This window comes from Chiloscyllium plagiosum, chromosome 19 (genome assembly GCF_004010195.1).
Source record: "Chiloscyllium plagiosum isolate BGI_BamShark_2017 chromosome 19, ASM401019v2, whole genome shotgun sequence".
Classification (NCBI taxonomy): Eukaryota; Metazoa; Chordata; class Chondrichthyes; order Orectolobiformes; family Hemiscylliidae; genus Chiloscyllium; species Chiloscyllium plagiosum.
In genome coordinates this window covers 36682395-36706154 of record NC_057728.1, presented here as the reverse complement: position 1 = coordinate 36706154, position 23760 = coordinate 36682395, and the positions used below count along the sequence as shown (strand labels likewise).

Genomic DNA, 23760 nt, shown 5'->3' with positions numbered 1-23760 from the left:
AGAGATGAGCAACAAGTTTTAACATTGCCAGCAATGTCCACATCCTACACATGAATGCAGTCAGTTCTGATATAACGACAGTTTTGTTCTCATGTGATAAGAAAATTGTGCAATAACTGAGCCATTTCCACTAATGAGGCAGGAACCGTGTTACAGCCACACGTAAGAATGATTCGCATTCTACAAATAATGGTCTAAATTCTTCAATTGCGTTAAAGTCAACTCACATTGAAGAAACATACATTATAGCAGTACCGATTTTAAAAAAAATTGAACAGTTAAGCTACAATTCTACTTACTGTGCCGTACCCTCCCTGAGAAGATTGTCCTCATTGAGCAGCAACCGCACATCTGTCAGAAAATTTAACAGAAGTATGAGTTAGTCATGGAAGCAGAAACCACAATTGTTATGCTAACAGTATACATACACACCAAAACTTTAAAAAGCAGCCCTGTGTAACTCTGCTTATGTGATGACAACTCACTGCAGTTTACACTTTAGGTACACTATGTGCTGTTAGGTAAGAACTACCAAGATTTTACTCAGCAACATTAAAAGAACAGCAATAGAGTACAGTTAACAAGAGAATGGAGCAGAGTTTTTCACTAGATTCTTCAGCCTCCAACTCATTCATGTATTTACAGTATTTCTATCACTGGTCAACGCTACCACTTAGGATGTTGATGGAAAATACAGCAAATGGCAATACTGTTGAACATGGCAAGACAAGGACGTAATGACGAAGGCTGTAAGTGAATTATCTCCAAAAGACCAAGTGAATATCTGAGATGCAGCCTATTCCAGTCTGAGTTGGGCATTTATTCCTAAGTGCAAAATCACCCCACCTTTTAAAGTTGCTATTGCAAACCAAGAACAGTATATTCACTAATTTCCTTTTACCGACTGCAGGAAGTTATCTTTTCAAAGAACTCACAATAAGTTAGATAGGATTTCTCTTTCAGGAAATAAAATGTTGAGTATGCTGGAGTTTTTACTCCCTGAAGCAGAGGCTGAAGTGTGACCTTATTAAATTTATAAAATCATGAGGCATATGGATAGGGTGAATAGCCATGGTCTTTTTCCTAGGGTGGGGGAGTTCACGTTGAGAGGGGATAGATTTAATTGGGATTGAGGAGTAATTTTATCATGCAGAGGGTGGTGCGTGTTATGAAATGATCTGCCGGAGAAAGTGGCCGAGGAAGGTACAATTACAACATTTAAGAGGCATCTAGGTATATGAACAGGAAGAGTTGAGAGAAATATGAGCCAAACGCAACTATGTCTGATTGGGATGTTGGACCGAAGAACCTGTTTTTGTGCTACATGACCCTATAAATAGGCGGTACTAATCATTGTCAAGTATTCCTATTTCTGATCTTAAGGTGTCAAAACATATTAATGAAGCATCTATTGAGTGGGCCGAAGATGCTAGCCCCAAGGAACTCCTACAGTTTATCAGTGGGCTGAGATGACTGATGATAATCCAAATGTTTGAGTTAACACAAAAACCAAACAAACAATGAATAGTGCCCTCCCTCCCCACTCAAAAATTCCTACTTATTCCAATTTTGCTAGTGATTTCAAGGGATCCTGATCAAACGTTACCTTGATATCAGAGTCAATTATACACCTCATATGCTCAACTCTTGTGCATGTCCGGACCAAGGTTGTAATGAGGTTTGCAGAGAGGCGTGCAAGTGTTGCTTGATAACATTAAGGGCACCTTCCATCATTTTACTGATGATTGAAAGTAAACTGAAGAGGCAACAACTAACCAGATGGTCCTTCACTGGACAGGACATAGTTGGGCAATTTTCCACAAACTGCAAGTCAAATTGCTTTCATGTTGTCAAGCTCATGGTCTTGGTCAAATCCAGCCCCTCTAAATCATATGAAGTATCAAATTGGCTGAAGAATGGTACCAGTGGGAGAGGGACAGGGTGACATCATTCACTGGAATCTTCTGATCTAAAAAAAGGAGTTGCAAACACTTCAGCATCGTCTTCTACATAAATCACTGGAGAAGCTTGTGAATTGAGAGTATCCTCAGTTCAAAGGAATGTGTCAGCACTGTGCTGTGAAGACTCCAAACAATAGTTATACAAATAGATGCATTAGTAACAGGTACATTGAGGGGGGAGATCAGGTAGACATTTCCATCTTATTGGTTCTCCCTCCATTTGCCACAGATTCAGTCAAGCAGATATGTCAAAGTTCAGCCTATAAGAGGTTTTACTAAGCCTCTGACTGACATTGAAATCCCAAGCCAGACTGCATCTGTGTCCTTGCTGTTCTCAGTGGTTCTTCCGTGGTGTTCAAAGTGGAGGAATGGCTACCACTCAGAGGGCAGGGACAGGCTGTAATCAGGTTTCCTTGCCCATATTTGACATGATTCTACGTCACTTCAGGTGATCTCATGTCATAGCTTGGCTTTCTCCCAACTGTGTTCATTATTAGATCTGACCTACCCAGTGGATGATGACAGAGGAATCAAGGATATTAGTGCAAGGTATAATTTACTGAATATAGCTGTCAGGTTCTCACTTGGGAGTCAGAGGGACAGCAATCTCTCAAAATGTTGGTGCTCTTGCAAGGCAGGATGGTCTATTTTGCCTTCCAAAATTTGCATACTGCTCCAGTAAGGTTTCAATGACTTATGAACAAGGACTCCTCTGTCCCATTGGATACTTTCCAGGCTCTCAAGTATTCTGCACCTCTATTCTTCCTAGTAAAGTAGATAACCTCAAGTACCCACATTATTTCATCTGCCACCCTCCTGTCCCCCACACAGCCTCTCTGAATACCCACCCCATCTTCTCTGCATTCTCAACTCTCAGCCAGCAAATACTGTGCGCATAAATTCAGCAATATTACAACTGATCATATCCAAAACATTGATATACACTGTAAATTGATGGGGCCCAAGCACTGATGCTTGCAATTCTCCAGAGCCTGCCAATGAGGAATCATAGAACCCCTACAGTGTGGAAGCAGTCCATTCAGCCCACAGAATCCACACTGACCCTCTGAAGAGCAGTCCATCCAGACTCACCCACCTAACCCAACCCTGTAACCTTCATTACCCATGGCTAATTCACCTAGCCAGAACATCCCCAGATTGTGGGAGGAAACTGGAGTACCTTCCCCCAACTTCCCTGCTCTCCTTTGCTGAATTCCAAAAATTGTCCCAGTCCACAGACTTAAACTTTTTTTTAAAAAAAGTTCATAAGTCTCCTTTGATCATCTTTAATGCCACTTGTCAGCTTTAACCTTTGATTTTCATGTTGGCCTTATTTTGTGAAAGCCAAGCATTATTCTTTAAATAAACTATTCTACCAACATTTGATGCCTCTTTGTTCCTCCTAAATTTAATCTATACCATCCTTTCAATCCTCCTTTTCTAATACCCTGATCCTATCAATAGACTCTTACCATTTCAGTTTTTGATTATCCTGCCTAAAAGGTTGAATATCACTGTGGGAAGTGAGGGAAGTGATTGCTGAATCCCTTACTGAAATAAGCCACAGGTACAATGCTGGAAGACTGGACATTGGCTAACGTGGTGCCACTATTTAAGGGTGGTAAGGAAAAACCAGGGAAGTGTCAACTAGACAGCCTGGCATTGATGGTGGGCAAGTTATTGGAAGGAATCCTGAGGAATAAGACTTACATGTATTTGGAAAGGCAAGGACAGATTAGAGATAGTCAACATGGCTGTGTGTTGAAAATCATGCCTCACTGACTGGATAGTGCTTTTAGTGGTAACAGAGGTTTAATGAGGGCAGAGCAGAAGATGTGATTGAGATGAACTTCAGAAAGACATTCAACAAGGTTCCTTATGGTAGACTGGTTAGCAAGGTTACATCATATGGAATACAGAGAGAACTAGCCATTTGGATGCAGAATTGGTTCAAAGATAGAAGGCAGAGAGGTGCTGTTGGAGGGCTGCTTTTCAGACTGAAGGCCTATGACCAGTAGTGTGCCAGAAGGATCAGTGCTGAGTCCTGTGCTTTTCTAATTTATATAAATGATTTGGATTTGAACATAGGAGGTATAGTTACTAAGTTTGTAGGTGATGCTAAAATTGGAGGTACAGCAACAGCAAAGGTTACCTGAGAAGACAACAGGATTTTGATCAGATGGACCAATATGCTGAGTAGCAGATGGAGTTTAATTTAGATAAATGTGAGGTGCTGCATTTTGGGAAAGCAAATCTTACCATTAAGTGTATAAGTCCTGCTAAGGTCCTGGAATGTTGCTGAACAGATACCTTGGAGTGCAGGTTCATAGTTTCTTGAAAGTAGAGTCACAGGTAGGTAGGATAATGAAGGCATTTGGTATGCTTTCTCTTATTGGTCAGAGCACTGAGCATAGGAGGTGGAAGATCAAGTCATGACTGTGCAGGACATTGGGTAGCCACTACTGAAATACTGAGTACAATTTTGGTCTCCCTCCTGTCGGATGGCTGTTGAGACTTGAAAGGGTTCAGAAAAGATTTATAAGGATGTGGCCAGGGTTGGAGGGCTTGAGCAATAGGAAGAGGCTGAACAGGCTGCGGTGGTTTTCCCTGGAGCGTCAGAGACTGAGGGGTGACCTTATAGAAGTTTATAAAATCACGAGGGGCATGGATAAAGTAAATTGACAAAGACTTTTCCCTGGAATGGGAGTGTTCAGAACTAGGGGGGCACAGGTTTAGGGTCAGAGGGAAGAGATTTAAAAATGGGACCCAATGGGCAAATTTTTCATGCATACAGGCATCACCCTCTGCAATGAGCTGCCAGAGAAAGTGGAGGAGGCTGGTACAATTACAGCATTTAAAAAGGCATCTGAATAGATATATGACTATAAAGGGTTGAGAGGGATATGGGTCAAATGCTGACAAATGGGACTAGACTAATTTAGGATATCTGGTTGGACTGAAGGATCTGTTTCTGTGCTGTACATACGTGACTATAATTTCAATTCCTAGTGTAAGGCAACAAATCAGACTTAGAGAAATGAAATTTAAATTGCAATTTTTTGTAGGAAAGTAATAAAGCCAAATACAGACAAATTAAGTGGCTACCTCAGGAGGAATCAAAGAATGCCATACCTGAGGATGCCAATAGAACAAAGAGCAACAGTCCAAACCAAACTATGCAAGGTTTGCATGAAGATTTGTAGTTCGGTAGCCAGTTGCCGTAGTTGTGGGTATGTTTGGAGCCTATGCAGCACTGCTGTATTGTGCCTTCAGGAATTTACTTAGCCCCATTTCTGCTTCAATAAATACATTGACCTAGACCCAATTAGCCAACCACTACAACAACTGGAACTGGCAACTGGAAGCAGCAGGAATGGAACCAAATAAATTCCAGAGGAGAGAATACAGCAGTGCTTCACAGGACGCTCCAGAGCACTGAAGACGAAACGTCTCCAAATCAACTTCCCAGATCGGTGAACATGCCTACTTTGCTGTAGCTGTAAGTTAAAACAAACTGGACCATAATCTCCTGTGGTTAGAGATAAAAACAGGTTGACTACATTTACTCAGCAGAAAGCCAACTTGTGTGGATTAGGTCCACAACTGCAGTCATATTGTATCGTATTCTACCAGGCATGCATAAAACAGGAGTTAAAAACACTTGGAATCCCTGACTTAGAGGACTAGTGAGCTGTGAAAGTCACAGCTTGAGGATAGCCATTAAAAGGTCAGGCAGCATCCAGGGAACAGGAGAATCAACGTTTCGGGCATAAGCCCTTCTTCAGGAAGGGCTTGTGCCCGAAACGTCGATTCTCCTGGTCCCTGGATGCTGCCTGACCTGCTGCGCTTTTCCAGCAACACATTTCCAGCCCTGATCTCCAGTATCTGCAGACCTCACTTTCTCCTCCGATAGCCATTAAAAACCAATGCAGATTAAAAAAGGATACTGTCTGTTTCATTGGTACAGGTCAGCCATCACAGAAAGGAATTAGGTCAAAAGAATCAGCTTAACTGAAAAGTTAAGAATCTTGAAACGAACTACTCAACTACAAACATCAATGCTACCAATATTCTCATAAAATAGCTGCAATGTTCCAGCAAACAGTCTTCACAAATAGCCCAGAAACTGATCTGCATATCTCTAGCATTTTGTGACTTTACATTTTTAATCTGTGCATGCATGTGGCATTACTACTCACTTTTTTTAAAAAATTAAGCTTGTCATGTGTATTCAAGTGCAGTGAAATGTGTAAAATGTCACCATAGAGTGTCACCTTAGGTATGATGGTATGTAGGTACAAACAGTAGAGAAACAAAAGCTAAAAATAAAGTGCTACCATTATTTTTCACTTATACTAAAAGTAGAGTTAACATCAGTGCTTGCTAGTAATCAAGTGGAAAAATAAAAGTATATGGTCAAAGTTCAACCACGTTATCTCCTCCACTCTGGCTCGCACTCCTTGACTCACTCGAACCACTTTGTGCGTAGGTCCACAGACACTCCACGCACCAGAGCTCCAGTCAACACTGCTCTGGGCCCCACGACTACTACCATCCTTCTTGTGATGCCATCGCTGCTACTGTGTCTCTCTCTCCAGAACTCGAGTAATTTAAAAAAAAAAAGAGAGACAGAAGGGGGGGGGGGACAAAAAAAAAAACGTGGCCTGCCTGGAGTGGATAGGCTGATGCCACCATTACAAGCTAGCTCATTATTTCACTCACTCGAGAATGTCTGTGGAAATTGGTTCCTTTTAAAACAAACTGAATTGGCCTGAGAGAAAGACAATGGAATGGGTCATTTTTAATTAAAAGTTGTTACAACCATCCAAAAGGGACTGGTAAATAAAGGAGAGCCAGTTTATCCTTCCACACCTAGCTGCTCAATAAGTTCAGATCTCCAGTCTGGAACAGTATTAATTTTGAGAAGAACCCGAAAAAAACAAGCTAGTTTTATTCACCCTGCAAGGTATGCTTTTTAATGGTAATTAAATCATACTTTTGCTTCTTCTAAGGCCAATTTACTATGTTGTGTGCACGCAGCATTTACAATAGAGTGCTTTAGATTCTAACACTATCCTGTGATTTCACTCTTGGCTGATTGTAGAACTTGTTTCTACAACTTTTCACTTTCATGTATGGTTACAAAAGGACTTAAAAATTCCCCAAACCAAGTGAAGAAAAAAAAAAAGACCTGAAAGCAGTATTTTAATAAAAGGACAAGTATTGTATGTGGTTATAGGCTGATGCTTATCTCATGATTAGATCATCATAGGGTTAGGAACATAATTATGTCTCACTTCCTGCAGATCCCTCTGTCATGGATTTAAGTAGAAGAAAAATGTGACGGGACCAAAGATTTTCTTCAGAAAGGAACACAGAGGCAAAAATGATGCCTGAAGATGTACAAATTTCCCTTGTGACTTGTGAACACCAATGCAGTAATAGCACAAACTTACTACAAAGGAACTCTATCAGAGAGGAGTTTGTTCAAATTTGGCAGGTGGTTCAGGTTGCATGCAAAGTGGTCACAAAGACAAGTTTCATGCTCTAGCTATATTCACATCTCATCTATACTTGTTCCTCTAATTGTTACAGGAATACAATTATAACCGAGAAAAAAAATTGAGAATAATAATTTTTTAAAAATTCATTCAAGGGATATGGATGCCACTGCTGACCAGCATTTATTGCCAGTTTCTAGCTGCCCTTGAGAAAGTGGCAGTGAGCCACCTTCTTGAACTGCTGTAGCCTACATGCTGTAGGGAGGGAATTCCAGCATTTTGATCCAACAGTGAAAGAACAGTAATATATTTCAAAGTCGGGATGTTGAGTGGACTGGAGGTGAACTTGTATGTGGTTGTGTTCCCACATATCTGCAGCCCTTGGCCTTCAAGGTGGAAGTGACTATAGGTTTAGAAGAGGTGTTAAGGAATTTTGGTGAATTCCTGCAGAGCATTTTGTAGATCATATATACTGCTGTTGGTGATAGAAGGAATGGATGCGCTGCCAGTCAAGCTGGCTGCTTTGCCCAAATAGTGTCAATCTTAGAGTGGTGAAGCTGCACCACTATTTGGTCAAATGTGGCCTTCATGTTCACCTCGTTTCTGGAATTCAGCTCTTATGTTTGAACCAAGGCTGTAATGAGATCAAGAGCCAAGTAGCTTTGACAGAACCTAAAATGGAAGTCACTGAGCAGGTGATTGTCAAGCAGGTGTTGCTTGATAGCACTATTGATGACTCCCATCACTTTATTGGTAGAGAATTGATTGATGGGGCAGAAACCAGCCGGATTGGATTTATCATGTTTTTTGGTACAAGACATACTTGGGCAATTTCCACATTGTCAGGTAGAAGTCAGTTTTATAACTGTACTGGAAGAGTTTGGTGAGGGAAGTGGCAAATTCTGGAGCACAAGGCTACAGTACTATTGCTGTAATACAGTTAGGGGCTGATGCCTTTGCACTATCCAGTTCCTCCAACCATTTCTTGATACCATATGGAATGAATAGAATTGGCTGAAGATCAATCTTTGATGCTGGGGACCACTGGAGGCTGAAATGGATCATCCACTCAACACTCCTGGTCAAATGCTGCTGCAAAAGCTTCTGCCTTATATTTTGCATTGATGTGGAGTGCTCTATCATTGTGATTGGGGATATTTGCAGGAAAAATGCCTCATCTTCCGCCTTGGGACCCGCCAATCACATGGCATCAACATCAATTTCACCAGTTTCCTTATCTCTCCCCTGCCCCACGACTGTCCTACCTGCCCATCTTCACACCCAACAGCTGCATCTACCTACCATCTTCCCAGCTACCTTCCCCCCCTCCCCCCCAACTCTTTCAGCTCCCCACCCCATGCAAATGTCGACTCTCCTGCTCCTAGGATACTGCCTAATCTTCTGTGCTTTTCCAGTGCCACACCTTTGAACTCTGATCTCAAGTCCTCACTCACTCTCAAGAATCACATGTAGGCCAGAGGATGAGAATGGCCTGACAGACATTAGTGAGCTAGACGGGTTTTTCAGACAATCAACAGTGGTTTCATGGGCATCAGTTGTTTCGTTATGCCAGAATTTATATATTGAATTCAAATTCCAAACCTGCCAAGGCAGGATTTGAACCCGGATCCTCAGAACATTATCCGAGTTTCTGGATTAATGACCTAGTGTTAAAACCACTAGGGCATTGCCTCCCCTATATATTTCACATTGGGGCACATGGCCATTTGGAGGATTGAGGTGTTAACAGTTGCTTCCTGATCGGAACAGCCCAACAAGTCCACACCGACCCTCCGAAAAGTAACCCACCCAGACCCATTTCCCTCTGACTAATGCACCTAACACTATGGGCAATTTAGCATGGCCAATTCACCTGACCTGCATATTTTTGGACTGTGGGAGGAAACTGGACGACCCAGAGGAAACCCACACAGACACAGGGAGAACGTGCAAATTCCTCAGACAGTCGCCCGAGGTGGGAATTGAACCCGGGTCCCTGGCGCTGTGAGGCAACAGTGATAACCACTAAGCCGCCCTAATGGAAATTCAAAAGTAGTTTATGGACAACATTGCTGGGTTAATGATTTCAACAGTTATCCTATGTATTTATTGGTTAACTAAGACCAACAGAATAAGCCTCTGTTTGAAAATGTGCAGTCTAAGAAACTGGAACAGTAAAAGCGAAGATTAAGCCTGACAACTTTCTGCTCATTGTCATTTTTGAAATGAAAGAAGTCAATCACTTGTGAGATCCAGTCCCATACTAACATAGTTGATGCTCGACTGCCCTATCAAACCACTCCATAGACTGAACATCTTGGCAACCCCTTCAAGTAAACTACAGCAGTTCTAGAATCAGGTCCAGCCCTGAGAACCACACCAACTTTGTCAGGGTAGTTAATGATAGACAATAAATGCAAACCTTAGGATCCCTGGAATTAACTTTTAAAATGCTTAAGTAAACATTTGCAAAGCACATACAACTACATTGTAAGGTGTTTGACTATAATTAATTCACATGACCAACATGATAGCTCGACAGGAATTTCTATTGGGCAACACTCCAGTTCCAGACACACGGGAGATTCTTCTAGTAGCTAACTACCATTTCACCCCCGCCTCATCTGTCAGCAAGGCAGCCTCTAACAAAATGGGCCGGGGGCAAAGGTAATGACCCAAATTTTGCATGCATTATAAACCCAGTTGTTAACTCACTAACAAGTAAATCAGACAGTAAGTCTTGACATGGGCAATTTAGTTGCAATCAGACTAATTCTACTTCACCATGTTAGAACAGAATCTCAGATATACTTAGCACTGAAATATGCACAGTGTGATGAAGCTAGATTTATTGCTGAGATCAGGTGTGGTGCATTAATTGCACTTAAATGACAACTACCACCAAAGCATGCTTTGGTCCTGAAAATTCATTCATTCCTGCAAAATTGACTAGTATTGAAGATTTAATGACATTAAAAAAATCCTTTCCTGGTCTTGTTACTCTTGCTTAATTCTATCTTTATTTCACTTTCTCTACATGACAAGAATAATTTGACCTTGTGCTTTGTACATCCAAGTTTAGACTCTGCAAAACTTAATGAGGATATTTCAACCCATGTTTTAAAGAGTCTTGCTATTTCTTTTCTAGCTTAGTCCAAGGATGTCCCCAGAGGGTTTAATCGGTTTTAAAACTTAATAGACCAAAACTGCACTTTCAAGTACACTGTCACATAGCTACAAACTTCATTTCTTCTAATTTGACTGCAAAATTCAAGCCAATTGATCAATAAAGGGAACAATCTTCCATCATAAGGAACTTCTATTGAAAGCTTCCCTTTAGAGGGGTACAAAAGTTTTCTTCAGACATTCATATCAATAATTGCTCAACTTACATATATAAACAGGTATGTGAACAAAAAAAAACATCAGGCCAGATAAAACATTGACTGAGCAGCAAACACATTCCTGGACACCTAATATTGATTAATTATGAACTGGACAAAAATAGCACAGTTCACATTTTCTTCCTCAAAGCCTATATCTTTTCATTTTATTCAAGGTGCTTGGCACAAACTTAAAAAATGTAAATACATAAGGTTTCATGCTATATTCCCACATTCTTACTGTAAATACACGTCATTTTTCTGTAAGCTTGTAAATTAAATTTCAAACAGGTAAGTGTTAACAATTAAACTTTTGAATTGTAGTCTGACAAAATGAAAAGGCACAGCCACCATAAGCAATTTAATAAGACTTACCATTGAAAACTTCATTGAATTCTCCTGGTGGAGCATGAATAATGAAGTTTGCTGCTATGCGTACCTGTAATTAAAAAATTTTCTAATTAATTTTCACCTATAACTTGCATTCAAGTTTAAAATAACTCAGGTTTTACATTCCTACACATTTTAATCAAGGACAATTATGGTAGGGAAATGGATAAGCAATTTTATCAAAATGAATCTTATTGATCGAATCCTTCATTTTTTAAACCTTCTGCATATTACTGACCATTTATAAAAAAGGAAAATTAATCCAACTCAATGAATTATACTCGTCTTGTAACAATACTCAAAATGCCTATTTGTCTACATTCGAGATATGCTATACATGCTTGCTAGGGTCAAACCTGAGTTTTCTTTAATGTATCACTTTAAAGTATTTTGTCAGTTTCAATGAGATCACCTCATTCTTCAAACTTCATGAGAAGGTACAGTACTACTAGTACTGCAAAACTATCCTAATATACTTGTTCCTTCATTCATTTCACTTGACAATTGCAGTGAACTGTATTTGGTTACGAGTCACCATACAGGCTTAATATTCTCAACTACATGTTAAAAAACACTTCAGTACATTAGTAATTTATCCACAATTAACACTTTGGTGGTGGCTAGCATTCACAATGTGATTGTGCCAATGGATCAACCAATGTATTTCTGTACATAATATTTTACTGAAGGACAAACAGGATACAGTACTAGTGACCATAGGTACAGAAGGATTTTAATGCGTTTGAAGCAGTTCAGGGACTGTTTACTTGACTAATATTTTGAATTAGCTAACAACCTTATGGGGAAAGGCTACTCAGGATAGGCATGTATCCTCAGGAGCCTGAGGTGACTTAACTCAAAAATTCCAGAGGGGACTTACCCGGTGAATGGAGAAGGGATCCTTCCTCTGAGGGAGAATCTACAACTAGAGGTCATACTTTAGAAATAAGGGGTTGCAATTTAACACAAACAAGGAATTCTTTTTCTCTTAGAAAGTAGAGTGTCTTTCGAATTCCCCTCCTCAAAGGCAATGGATGCAGATTATTTAAAATATTTTTAAGGTAGAGCTAAACAGATTCTTAATTACCAAGACAAAGGGTACTGGGGTGTGCAGGAATGTAGACTTGTTAAAATCAGATCAGTTGTGACCTTACTGAAGAGTAGCACTTATACAAGAGTACGTCATTCAACCCTTTGTATCTTGCTCTTAATGATGGTTTAATAAACGCTTACCCAAGTTTAACACATAGCTACCTGACAAAAGAGCAGTGCTAAGCAAGCTTGTACTTCCAAACAAACCTGTTGGTCTATAACCTGGTGTTGAGAGAGTTTTAATCGTATCAAGCATGATGTTGCAATGATCAACAACTACAATACATCCCATCAGGATTTAACTCAAGTTGATACTCTATCAAGTTGCTTTAAGAAAATGCATTTGGATAGTGTAGTTCAATACTTCAAAATGTTCTAAAGCACTTTCCAGCTAATTTAAATACTTTGAAATGTAGTCACTGCTGTAACCAGAACAGTCAATTTGCATGAAGCAGGGTTCCACAAACACCATTGAGGATGACAAAATAATTTGAGTTTGTGACATTTACTGAGGCTTAAGTATTAACCAAGACACCAGGAGAACATCTCTGTTCCTTGAATAGTGCCATGGGATCTTTTATGTCAATGTGTTGCAAACACCATCTGTTTAACATTTATAGGGAAAATCCAAACACAAACACTTTCTATAAACAACTCCCAATACTTGGACTAGATGCTGATTTTGCATCTTTTAATAATAACATTAAAAAAAAACTTAATCAACCGCATAGATGGCTTACTTTGGAGAGTACTTGGCAGATAATGTCATGGATAAGCCCACAAATATCCTGGCATTAAGTGAGCTATAATAAGTAGACCAGAGATAATTCCTTCCCCCTCACGGATACTTCCCTATGCCACATTTCCATTCTTTGTCCCATGCAAATGACTTGATTCCTTTGAAATGACCTCACTTTGTCCCATCTCTCCCAGTTTAAAAAAATCCAGGGGACAGGGACCATTATTCAAAAGCTAACACCAATATATTCAAGGTATATAGTGTCTGCACTGATTGAATTTCTGATCCTTGGTGACAGAGATGTGTCATGATACATCCAACCAGGTAGGTTTAAAAAAAACAAACCTTAGCTTATATTCATGAAGCCCCCCCTCCTTTGACACATGGGACACAAAGTATCTTGTCCAGTTTGATTTAGCACTTATGCCAGACTTCATAACCTGAAGTACACATTTTCTCACAATGTCTACATAAATGATAGTTAGATCAGGGATCAAATAATCCTTACACTACTTTATCTCTTTGAATGTACGTATGGGACTTTTCCAACCTTCAAGGGATAGGCTACAAACAGCTAAACTTCATTTTTCACCTTTCACCCTTCAATATGAAAAATTCACAATGTGCTTTACAAAGTTCAGAGATCTAGCTTCTCGCCAAAAAGTATCTTCATACCAATGGCATGCTCGAGCTTCCAAACAAATCTGACCTAAGTAACCACTCTAGTCAAACATCTCTTTTCATTTTATACTTTTAAAAAAACCTCAAATCAGCATCCAATTTACAAATGCAACGAATGACATTCACCTCAACTAAATTAGGGCTCTTGGTTGTCAAGCTTCCAATCTGGTGTGGGCATCCTTTGGACCTTCTAGAAGATTTACTGCCCAGGACACCCTACTTCCGGAAATCCCCGTTCAAATTTCAACTTTGCTACCTTTCATTTGAAATTATCAAAATTTAACTTTACTGTCAAGTCTTACTTTACTGTAATTTCTGTCAGAAATATTCCATTCTCCTTACTCCACTGGAAAGTGTTGCGGAATAATTTGGATGGCAAAATAACTGTGTATACATATACACACCATTATTCCACCACATGATGTAGTTGAGACAAATAACAGAAGTACTCAAGGTGAATCTAGATATGAGGGAGAAGAAAGGTTGAAGAAGTTCACAGTGCATTAATGTTAACATGGGCCTTGAAAACAGAATGGTCTGTTTACCTGGTTGAAATACATTACAATGTTAGCGGGTTTTGAGAAGATTTGTTGCTCAGGTTGAGGTTTTGGATGTAGGTTTGCTCGCTAGGCTGCAAAGTTCATGTCCAGACATTTCTTTACCCTACTAAGTAACATCTTCAGTGGGCCTCAGGCGATAAAGTTCCGGATGGAATGCCATGCTTCTACGAATTCTCGTGCGTGTCTTTGTTTGGCTTGTTCTAAGATGGATGTGTTGCCCTTCCTCATCCGTATGTGAGGATACAAGTGGGAGTGGGTCATGGCATTCCAACCGGAACTCAATCAACAAACACATCGAGTTAGACCCATTTACCACCCTGAGAAAAGGAACCGGAAGTGACTTCATCACAGGAAATATCACAAATCCAAACATAAATAGAAAGCAGGAATTTTCAGCATTGCTTCGTCTGAGGCCCACTGAAGATGTTACCGCGTACGGTAACGAAACGTCTGGAAATGAACCTTGCAGCTCAGTGAGCAAATCTACATCCAAAACATTACAATGTATTCACAACACAAGACAGACCACTTGAATGACCAACTGATATATGCCAGTGTTTTAGGTGATACATAAGCTTCCTCCCATGTAATTTCTGCCAATTTTAACATATCCTTTCACTTCTTCCTCACGTGACTCACTTTTCCAACTCCTTCAGTGCATCTATGCTACTTGCCAACTTGGGGGCATTCTTAAACCAGTCTCTCTCTGGACAAATAGGCGTCTTTTGGAGACTCTAGGTTTTATTCGTGGCTCTCTCTGGCTCCTAGCTTTGGTGTCACCTGTAAGTGGAGATATCTTGGATATCTCTGATTTCAACAACATTTATGCAATTGTTTAATTTGAGCAAGTACTACCCCTACTCAGTTTCCTGTTTTGCAACCAGATTACTAACCATTTTGCCACTGTCCAACTACAACGCTACCCCACCCACCCCATCAAGTTTGACCTTAATTGGGAACATACCTCAAAGGCTTTTTAGAAATTCAAATATTAACATTTACGTACAGGAATGCCTCGGTTATGATAGACTGTAGTAGTTGGTAATGCTCTCCTGGGAGGAAAAAAGATGGATTTGATTAAAGTTTTCAATCGTGAGCGGGTCGGACAGGGTAAATAGACTTGCCACTCAAAAGAAAAAGAACAAAATATCACAGAGTTAAAGTGATGCACAGATGAAGGGAAGGTGATGTTAAAACAAAACAGTGCAAGTGATTAGGGCATGGAATGCACTACCTAGAGATGTGGTGGAGGCATATTCAACTGAAGAATTCAAGAGGGCACTGGATGATTATTTGCATAAAAATGGCTTGCATGCATATGGGGAAAGGCAGGAGGTTCCACTAAGGAATAGAACTGGTGTAGGCAGAAGGGGTAAAATGTGCCAAAACAATTCTAAGATTCTACATTATCCTTATGTAATTGTCAATTCAAGAATTCAATGAGGGTAGTCAAGCACAACTGTCCCCTTTTGCAATCTGTTGTAATGCTGTTACACTTTAGGTAAGGATTCTGTTACCGTAAACTTAAGCTAATTAGTCTAAAGCTTGCTTGATTTGTTCACGTCGCTTTTTCATAGGATTTATGAAGCTACTCTCCCCAGTCTTCTGGCATTACTCCCTTTTGGATTGTTTTTTGATGGGCCACTGCCTCTATCTGTCCCCAATTTCTAATAGGTGCAGATAAAATCCCTGTTCAGGATGGATTGTATTTCCCAAGGTTAATTATCTCCCTTCTATAAATAAACCAAGTTGACTTATTTTAGTTAACTCAAGGGTGCGGTCAGCATATTACAATCTGAGTTTTGGGGAAATTGGGGAAGGAAAAAACATGCAGTCATTATTTCAGTGATCAGTAAAATGTTCATCTCAACATTAGGGTGCGGAACAAAAACTGAACTTAAGTTATACAGTAATTAACTTGCTGTCTCAAAACCTTGATAGCTTCACAACATAAACAGAATATCATTCCAGCCTTAAATACTGACACCCCAAGTTTGGAAAGATTACATCCATATCATATGCCTTAAATGAGGAGTGTTTTTATCAACAGTGCACTTAATAGCAGTAAAATTCAGGCTACAGTATCCATTTTCCTAACTTTCATCATCTGACTTTCATACCAGAGACCTTCATGGACTGTTAAAAATGAAGAAACATTGATCTAAAATGGTTCCATGATCACCTGACCACAATTTGAGGCATATTCCGAAAGCAATGAGGAATAAACAAAGTTGACTGCATTGAAATGATCCTAAACTCAAAACTCAGATGACACCAGGTTATAGTCCAACACATTTATTTGAAACCTTGACTCTGTTGCAACTTTCAGGAGCAAGTGTCAAGATTCCCATTTTGTACTTTAGTTTACACATGTGCTGAAAGGGCTGCCCATAACTATTCAGCTTAGAAAGACAATGGAGCCAGACCTTTGAGAACTGAAAGATGCGAAAAAATTCACTATTGCTGAGGATGCAAGAATAAATAGCTGTAATCTCCGTTTCAACTAAAACAAGTCAAATATTCAAAAAATTAAACCTGCTTATTCTTCATCTACGTACTCAGTATGGTCATCATTTCTCAAAAAGTATATTAGATTACTTGCAGTATGGAAATAGGCCCTTTGGCCTAACAAGTCCATACCGACCCACCGAAGCGCAACTCACCCAGACCCATTCCCCTACATTTACCCCTTCACCTAACACTACGGGCAATTTAGCATGGCCAATTCACCTAACCTGCACATTTTTGGATTGTGGGAGGAAACCGGAGCACCCGAAGGAAACCCACGCAGACACGGGGAGAATGTGCAAACTCCACACAGTCACCTGAGGAGAGAATTGAACCCAGGTCTCTGGCGCTGTGAGGCAACAGTGCTAACCACTGTGCCAGTGTGCCACCCATGTATATCTGTGTGAACAGACGTGCTTGCTATCAATTGATTTTCCTCTTTACAAAATTCCAAGAAAATTAGGCAATTGGTTAATTTTGACCAGTAACGGGTTTTAACTGACGTGTTAATCCTACTAAAAGAATTAAAAATACTTGCAACCAACCAAGAGGAGGTCTATTCACCTCCTGTTCGCCTCACCTAGCTGTAATGTCGCAACTCAAACAAGGACAGCCCAAATCCTTAAGTTCACTACTTTCCAGCCTCTCAACACTTATGCACATTAAAGGGGCTTGACAGTAAATGCTGAGAGGATTTTTCCCTCATGGGAGGGTCTAGGACAAGAATGCATAGTCTCAGAATAATGGAGATGAATTTAAAGTCAGATACACGGTGAAATTTCTTTTCTCAGAAGGATGCAAGCATTTGAATTAATTGCTACTGAGCGCCGAGAGCAGAGTCGTTGTGTGTATGTGTGTTTTATATATATTATTAGAATTCACCTCATCAACATCCTTTGAGACCAACAAGATGCAAAGTTTTCAAAGTGTCAATCTTTTCTACAAATCACATGACATTCATAAAATATTTCGTTGTTCTACTAAACGTTTTCAAAAAATCTTAATGCCTCAACTTCCTTTATCTAGTCAGCCAATTATATTTCCTCTCTCCCCTTTAGTTATTTTCATAGGAAAATTTGTAGGGACTCTTCAACTTTATTTTTCCACTGTAAAATTAATGTTATTCCCTTAACAATGGACATACTTATTATGCAACTTGGCAATTCCTTTTTAAAACGACCAGTATTACACCAGTCTGGCAAAGCCATTTCTCCTAACTCATCTCAGCTAGAGTACTCAACTTGCTAAACTCGAATGACAAAAGCTGGTGTGCACAGCCTAGATCACCACAAAAGCCAACCATCTACCTATAGACTCCAGTTAATGGCTCACTACCATGGAAAGGCTGCCAACGTCAAAGAGCCATCGCACCCCAGTAATGGTCATCCACAACCTCTTCCATCAGGTAAAAAGACAGAAACCTGAACACATGCATCAGACTGAGGAACAGCTTCTTCCCTGTCATTATTAGACTGATTTAGCCTCAAATAATGCTGATCTTGACTAGTGCATGGCCTGTACAACGTAACCTGCATGCATCTGTCTTTTTGATCAGTGCATCCTTGCTTGCTATGATCTACCTGTACTGCTTGTAAACAAAGCTTTTCACTACTTCGGTACATGTGGCAATAAATTAATCATGCTAAAGGAATTGCTTAAGCAATTCTTTATCTCTGTCACAATCTTTCCTCATTTATAACTAGTTCATTTTATTTCAATCTTCTAATCCACATTCTTCTGGTTAAGTGCTTTCTGCATTACCTACCCCAACACTCCTATTACATTATCCTGTTTGGTATTATTTTCCCAGTCTAGATTAATTACTTAGTCACTTCCCAAATCATGCACAGTGCTAACACATTAGCACCACATCTCCTCCAAATGTCAAAGTGAATGTTATACAACTGCTATCAAAACCCAAAAGTGAAATCCTTCTTCCTGACGATAATAGGCATGCCCATATTTTCTTGTCCTATTCAAGCACACGATTGAGATAATAAAAGCAAGACCATTACGGATAAGATCCTGATCAAAAACTCTTCCTAGTCTAAATTTACCTTCAGAGCTCTCTTTACTTGGGCCATGATAAAATTAAGAGCCCAGTATCTTAAATCTTAGAGAAACTTTTCTAGTTAATTTAATGCGAGCCCTACTCTTGCATGAAGGTGACTGAAATATCTGGGACAGTTAGTCTGGACTGCAGACTGTTAACCCTTCCCAACTACTGAATCGTCATGACTACTGTACTTCAAGCTATGTTGCTAATCTCTACTTTTAAGCTTGTTTCTCAGTGTCATTTACATTAATTCAAAGTTTGCAATGAATTCAAACACCAATTTCTCAATTGTATTTATTAAAAATGAAGCTCTAAAAGAAACAAATACCAGATGTAACAAAACACTGCAACATGTTTTAGAAATTGGGTCAATGCTCAGAAGGGCCAAAAATGTCACATGATACATATCAGACACCAAATATTGCTCCATCATTACAAAGGCAATAAATGTAATTATTTCTGAGAATTGCTCAGTAGAAAAAGACAGACTCCTAATTAATCTTTATACAGAGAACATAATTGTTCTGACTGACTTCAAAAACAGTTTTAGTTTAAAAGAAATGAATAAATGTGTTAATACTGCAACTTCAATGGACTTCTTGCAGTTACCCTCAACTTGAAGTAGAACCCTGTGCAGATTACATGGTGGCAGCCGGTTCCTCCCCTAGTCATCATGCTACACTAGAACACTCCCACTTACTTCAGGAAACTAATCAAAATTTGACCCTGAAATTAATCATTGTTTCAATTTGCTTTATTTTTTGCATCTCCAAAGATCACAGGTTTGTAGGGTGAAGAGGGTTATGGATAGATGTCACAAAGTCTGAGTATGGCAGAGTCAATGGACCCAATAGATCTTTCTTGAATAGTCCTTTTACCACTTTGTTAAATATGCTCTGTTACATTTTCAAACAAGAAATATTTTACTAACATTTTGCAAGATATATGAAGACCTAAAGGGCTATTTCCCTCCATTACTGACACTAAACCATTAGAAACTCAAAGGTGCATTTTTGACATATTTAAAATAGACTCTGTAGAATACTTGATGTAACTTAAGCTCTATTTCCTTTAAAAAAAAGCAACTGATAGATCACAAATTAAGTTGACTAATCAATACCTCTGACTTTAATGTATATTTCCAGGATTCATGCCAAAGGCAGCAGTCAGACAATGGCATTTTTACACCAGGAGGAAAAGTTTCACATACACAATTCCATTCATGAGGTAAGCACATTTTCAAAGAGCATCAAAGAAATGTTTTTAAACTTAAGAAACCAATAATCTAAAAAGATTTCTGACAAACTCAATTTATTATATTAGGCTCAGCAGACTGCAAAAGGCTTGACATGCTTTAAAAGTAGCATGACCAATTTTTTTTTTTACAAACTGGCTAGATTGAATAATGGGGACCAACAATAATCTACACAGAAATTAAACTGCTCCATTATTTATAAAATTGTGATGCAAACTTTTTAAATTCTTGCTAAGGAATGGAAGTGAACTGTCATCAGCATAAAACTATATTTTAAAAAGTGCAAAGAGAATAGTAAAGGGAAGAACTGTGTGACATGTATATGGTGTACTTAGTTACATAGCCACAATGTCACCGTACCAAATTATTAGTGATATTAGTGGATAGTCTGCCATCACTGCATAAATGTAATTTACTGCTCCAGAATGGTCTCAAAAACAATGGTTATGCCCAGAAACATGATGATTTTGACATTGATTTGCGATTTTAAAAAATGCAAACTCTTCACTTAAGGCATCAAACTTCCTTTTGGGTAAATTGGCACATGTCACAAATTTACAGGTGCAGTGAACAAAAACTTCAGTGAAAACAAATCAGTATTGCTTGCAATTAAAATAAATTAAATTAAATCAAGAGGTTTACTAATTAAACAATTCAGTTTTGATATGGAAAACAGCCATGATGTCAATCTTGGTTAATCAAATAACCACAAAAAAGTTCCTTTAAACATTTCACACATAGCCGTAGTAAATTCTCTTGCTCCCTCCAAGTTATTGAGAGGAGTTAATCAGATTTGCTGTAGTTCTGCTTTGCACACCAGCATCATAAAACTTTTTATAATTTAAATATTCCAGTTTGAGTTTTGTCTCCGCATGAAATCCACGGTCAAGATTCAGTGACATGTGCATGTTATTACAAGGAAAATGTTAACTATCTTATATTCACTCTAGCAAGTCTTAGATGTATTATTGCCTTCAAGTTGGAAAGTTAATCAAATGCCAATGATGACCTGAACAGACTGAATAAGCACAATGAATTTCCAATAAAGTAAAATTTAAAGGCACAGACAGAGTTGAAGGCTTACAGTTCTATTTTTGCAGGCTGATTAGCCAGCACTCCTTCAGATGTTAACATGACTCCAAATAAGTGCTGGGGGTGGGGTACAAAAGAACAGCCTTCAGCAAAGCAGCTACTTCTGGTTACTAAGAACAAAAGGCAAAAACAGTTAAACAGATCACAAGTTTGTAAGCTGAGCCAATAAGAAATATATTAAAATGTAATGACGGAAAGGGGGTAAGACAGAAAGAGTGAAATGTAGCCTAGGTATTCCCCTTCAGTATTTACTGACTGTTGCAGCCTGAGTAGCTCTTTCAGTTTCCCTATTGACTAGTTTGAGATTGACAATTCGTGGAGATTACAACAGGCGGACACCGGCTATTCCCCGGGTGCCACGCCCTGGTGCCCGGACACTGGCCCCAAAAGGAGCGGTCCCTGGATCTAACCTCCAGGCCGAGAGCAACAGTGGAGATGCGGCCGCTCCAAGGGCCTGAAAGGAGGGGGAGAGGTTATGGACCCCACCCCGACCGCTAACCCCGAACCCTACCTCCCCAGGCCACACGGGCCCTGAGCCCCCACACCCGGTTTTTTTTAAAAAAAACATTAGGAGCAGTGGGGTTGGTGCCCAGACGACGACCGTACAAGGAGTGCGGCAGGCTGCAGCCGAGCTAAAAATAAAAGTGGCCCTGGCCCAAAAAGTAACCGCCCCGGGCAGAGCAGATCAGAGCAGGGTAGGGCCCCTACAACCCACCACCTATAGCAGCCGCCCGGCCCATCTTCGATCCTTTTACCGGCTGCAGAGTCAGAGTGAGCCGGGCAACCGTACAAGGAGTGCGGCAGGCTGCAGCCGAGCTAAAAATAAAAGTGGCCCTGGCCCAAAAAGTAACCGCCCCGGGCAGAGCAGATCAGAGCAGAGCAGAGCAGAGCAGGGTAGGGCCCCTACAACCCACCACCTATAGCAGCCGCCCGGCCCATCTTCGACCCTTTTACCGGCTGCAGAGTCAGAGTGAGCCGGGCAAAAGAAGCAGGACCATTTGGCTCAGTGACAACAAGCACCGCTAACGCGGCCACTCTCACCTTCTCCTCCTCCGATACCTGCTCCTCATGATCCGCCATCTTGGCCCGGGCTGTAAATAACTGACGCGCGGCCCCGCGCTCACCCGCCGCATCCTGGGTAAAACGTCAGCGTGCGCGCCCCTCCAGCCTCCACCCCGCTCCCCCAAACCCCTCCCCCTCTCAACGGCACCGGCGTGCGCGCCCCGTGCTCCATACCCACACGGGGGCGGCGCCGAGCGTGCGCGCCCTCTAACGGAGAGGGCGAGTTGGAAGGCGCGGCGTTCAAAGTGTTCTTTGTAAACTTGTTCAGTGCAGTTTATTTAATGGTGAATATCTTTGGACTATAATTCACGTCAATACTAATGCATTCGTCACAAATTTAATTTACAAAGTAAATACAATCAGTTACAAAGATGGCAAAGGATACAACAATTTGGTTCAAAGCCAAATGAAACTCATGCATTTTTTGCTGACTCAGTTTTAAAAAAAACATGCAACATTTTGTTTTACACCTTCACCCTGGATCTTATTCACACTTGGCTTTTCCTTTCTTCTCCTTTTTCCCATTTTCTACCATCAGCTTGTTTTTTGATTTGAGTATCCTGTTAACTATTCCATTGCCATTCAGAACTGCTTTTCCATCCTTTATGAGCTCTTGTTTGGCTCCCTGTCATGAAAGTTGGCAAAGAGGATTATGAAAGGTGTGGCATTAAGATACAAATGCCTGGTGCATCCATCTTTGGTGAGGGTAATCAATGTACAGGAATAAGCAATGTGACCTATCATAACATGAAACTGCGCCAGTTGCAAGATGATCAAGTATCATTTCCACCAGAGATATTTTTGAAACTGCTAATCTGCAGTATAGATACATAACAATATGGATAACATCATTCATATGAGCTCGAAAAAAATTTCCCTCCATTTACTATTTTGATTCTGATCCACCAGGGGAAACATTGTGAAGTGATGATATACGTGCAGGAAGCTGACCTGGTTAAAATTCTTCCTCAATGTAAAAAATACTGTATCTAAATATTCATTCCCTTGTGAAACTAAATACCACCAGAAGGTCGGCACTATATGTACTTCATTGACATCATCTGTATAGTTGACAGTCTGGCAAATATAACTGTATTCTGCTGCTCTTGCAACAAGGAAGAGCTCTTTAATGATGTATAAATTTAGTATAACCATTGCAAAGTTGCAGAGATAAAATCAGCAGAGATCATAGCTGAAAAGGCTCCCTGTTCTTCTTCTATTATGGACGAAGTCACGAAAAGTGATAAAGATTACTCACTGCCAATGTAGGCAGGGGTGACTGCATCAAAGTCCAGTTTTCCACAGTCTGCAGTGTTAAGGCTGATTCAATTATCTGTCCATAAAACCCTAAGACATAGAAGGAGAGGTTGGCCATTCAGACCATTGAGTCTCCTATGCCATTCAGTGAGATCATGACTCGTAATAATTCTGAACTCTACTTTTCTGCCTTTTCTCCATAGTCCTTGATTCCCTTACTAAT

General features: G+C 40.0%; 1 protein-coding gene and 1 pseudogene across 1 annotated transcript in view; both read right to left on the bottom strand.

Annotated features, from left to right (window-relative positions):
- LOC122559686 (F-actin-capping protein subunit alpha-2) overlaps positions 1 to 22361 on the bottom strand; it is a 45569-nt gene extending 23208 nt beyond the window's left edge. Inside the window, exons 1-3 of the mRNA XM_043709571.1 lie at positions 22260 to 22361; positions 11221 to 11284; positions 300 to 351 (exon numbers count right to left, since the gene is read on the bottom strand). Of these exons, the coding sequence (XP_043565506.1) occupies positions 300 to 351; positions 11221 to 11284; positions 22260 to 22298 (155 nt within the window). The 5' untranslated portion in view covers positions 22299 to 22361. The remainder of the gene's footprint in view (positions 1 to 299; positions 352 to 11220; positions 11285 to 22259) is intronic.
- Positions 22362 to 22764: 403 nt separating this feature from the next.
- Positions 22765 to 23655, bottom strand: LOC122559434 (annotated as a pseudogene).
- Between the last annotated feature and the right edge of the window lie 105 nt (positions 23656 to 23760).